The sequence below is a fragment of the Populus alba genome, chromosome 15 (assembly GCF_005239225.2).
Source record: "Populus alba chromosome 15, ASM523922v2, whole genome shotgun sequence".
Taxonomy (NCBI): Eukaryota; Viridiplantae; Streptophyta; class Magnoliopsida; order Malpighiales; family Salicaceae; genus Populus; species Populus alba.
Window position 1 is genome coordinate 14,013,016 of NC_133298.1, and position 2,607 is coordinate 14,015,622.

A 2,607-nucleotide genomic window follows, 5' to 3' on the forward strand; every position below is an offset into this window, starting at 1 on the left:
GGCCTATGAATCATTAGAAACCGCACCCTCGTCTTTCTTTCAGCCTCCAAACCTTGACGAGGGAGACAAGAGTAGGTCTCAAGAAGAGTCTCCACATAAAAGGAGCCTCGTACAGGTAGCAGTGGGCCTCTGGAGTGTGGCTAAGACATGAGAGGATCATAGCGACAAAGCCACGGTGTGAAAACAGTAACCCAGTTTAAGTGCCTATTGGCAATATCATAGTCAAGATGGGCCACCGGCTCACACTCCTCCGCAACCACTCCTGACATTAAGTAGCAACCACTAACCACCCCTTCCTTCCCTCCTCTATCAGTCCAATAATAAATATATCAGACAAATTAAGAATCCCTTGCGTCAAAGCTCGAAAACTCTCAGCCTCATAGAAATTCAAAACAAGGACCCATCGTCGTCGTCGTCATCATCAAATAGCCAACCGAATACATTTTCTTGCACACTTTTGGTGGTCATGTGTACTCGTACCAAAAAAAAAGGTTGGTGCTTGAAAAGCCTCACCTCGTCCTCTTCAAGTTCTCCTTGAACAAAAGCACCGAGCTTTCACACTTGTTTAAAGATAGTTGTTCTCTTTGGCACATAATCCTCATCTTGGAGCTAAAGAATCTCCTCGAGGCACACTCAATTCCTCCAAAAGAATATGTTCTTAGCTTGTTCACCCCTTTTATCCTCTATATCCTCAATTGAAGCAAGAATGTCTTTATAAGGGCAACCAGTTTTTAGCAGTTACTCATGAGAAAGTCTTGTTCTTGAACACCTCCGTCTGCTAGAATGTGCAGATTTCTATTTGAAGTCGAACAAAAAGATGGCTTTGCAATATATCCACCTCCTGTATCACCTCCCTCATCAGTCTCGTCTCCATACAATGGTCTCAACTATGAAAAAGAATCAACCCCGCCTTCATCTTCTCTTAACAAAATTAGTCCCGTGCTTCTTTTGGTTATAGGAGTCCTTGCTGTTATTTTCTTTGTTTCTGGTCTTCTTCATTTGCTTGTTAGATTCCTCCTCAAGAGAGCATCTTTTTCCCCAATTTATCATTCCAATAGGTTCCCAGAAACCTCAGGGTCTCATTCTATTCAAAGACAGCTTCATCAGCTGTTTCGCCTGCACGATTCAGGTCTAGACCAAGCTTTCGTTGATGCTCTACCTGTGTTTTACTACAAAGATATCATGGGTTCAAAGGAGCCATTTGACTGTGCAGTTTGTCTCTGCGAGTTCTCAGGCCAAGAAAGGCTCAGGTTGCTTCCTCTATGTAGCCACGCTTTTCACATTGACTGCATAGATACCTGGCTTCTCTCAAACTCAACGTGCCCTCTGTGTAGAGGAACCCTTTCGGGCTCTAGTTTTCACATGGAAAATCCACTGTTCAATTTTGATCTCTCAAGGGAATTATCAAATGGATTCTCTAGTGAAGGAGAGAGTGGATCTTCCAATTGTCAAAAATCAGTTACTATTGTGGAGGACAAAGGTGTTGGTGAAAAGAGGGTATTTTCAGTGAGACTGGGCAAGTTTAAAAGCTTGAATGGTGGAGAAGGCAGTGGACAGAAACAACATGGAGAGTCCAGCAGGTCTAATTTGGATGCTAGAAGATGTTACTCACTGGGAACAGTTCAGTATGTGGAAGGTGAATCAAGTTTGCAAGTGGCCATGTCTCATGGTGACCTTAATTGCAGAGGAAGAGATAAAGAATGCCCTTCAATTGATGGGGATTTGGAAGAGAAGAAAATCAGAGGTAGGACAGGAGGTGATAGCTTCTCAGTTTCCAAGATTTGGCTTTGGTCTAAGAAGAGCAAATTCCCAACTTCTTCAACTACTCACATGGATATGTCTTCTTCTACTTCCCTTGCTGTAAGTTTACCAATCAATGCTAATAGAACTGGAACTGGAACTGGAACTGTAAGAGAGATATAACTACTACTCACCCACTAAACTGTTTTTCCCTTTCCTGATTAATCGATTAATTATATACTGGCCAAAATCTGCATATATTTTCCTCTACTGTGATTTTTTTTAGTTATATATTTATATTTATTACCCATTTGAACACTGTCGAACACAAAGACTGCAGTCTATTTTATGAAGAATTTGAGATAAAAATGTTGCCTTAGAGATGTGAAGGGGGTCAGCTGTGAAGCGATTACTCATCAGCAAGTTTAAGGCACCTGGATCTATGTAATCTCGAAAGCCGAAGGCCAGAATTGCCTGGTCTGGTTCACAGAAAATGTAACAAGTTATGGTTAAAATATCCAATTTCTATAATTTTATTGCTTCCAAGGAGAATTGCTTGCTTAATCTACTGATCCCCCTCCAATCTCCTTTACTTGATAAAATCCTGAGAACCTTGGAATGAGTGAATAGCCTGAAAAAATGGATACTGACATGAGACTGCAACTGTTCAATAAACGCACCAGTGCCCCCACAATATTCTCTTGCAGTTGCCCCCGCTCTGATGCAAATTTCCATGAGAAATATCACGACTTCCAAAATGAATGAGCTGGGTGGGGTTCTCAGCGAAATTCTAGTATTCTCTAATGCAGAGAGAGAGAGAGAGGAGGGAGAGAGATTCACCGTTACCAGCAGCAACCAAAAACCTTA

General features: G+C 41.8%; 1 protein-coding gene across 1 annotated transcript; it reads left to right on the forward strand.

The window, feature by feature from the left end:
• Window positions 1-118: 118 nt before the first annotated feature.
• On the forward strand, window positions 119-2,286 carry LOC118051993 (RING-H2 finger protein ATL46). The gene has a single exon (XM_035062798.2). The coding sequence runs from the start codon at window positions 784-786 to the stop codon at window positions 1,921-1,923; it is 1,140 nt and encodes a 379-aa protein (XP_034918689.1). The 5' UTR covers window positions 119-783; the 3' UTR covers window positions 1,924-2,286.
• Window positions 2,287-2,607: the final 321 nt, after the last annotated feature.

What these genes read in the sequence shown, in the direction of transcription:
- LOC118051993 (XM_035062798.2), top strand. Translation starts at nt 784, where the DNA reads ATGTGCAGATTTCTATTTGAAGTCGAACAAAAAGATGGCTTTGCAATA.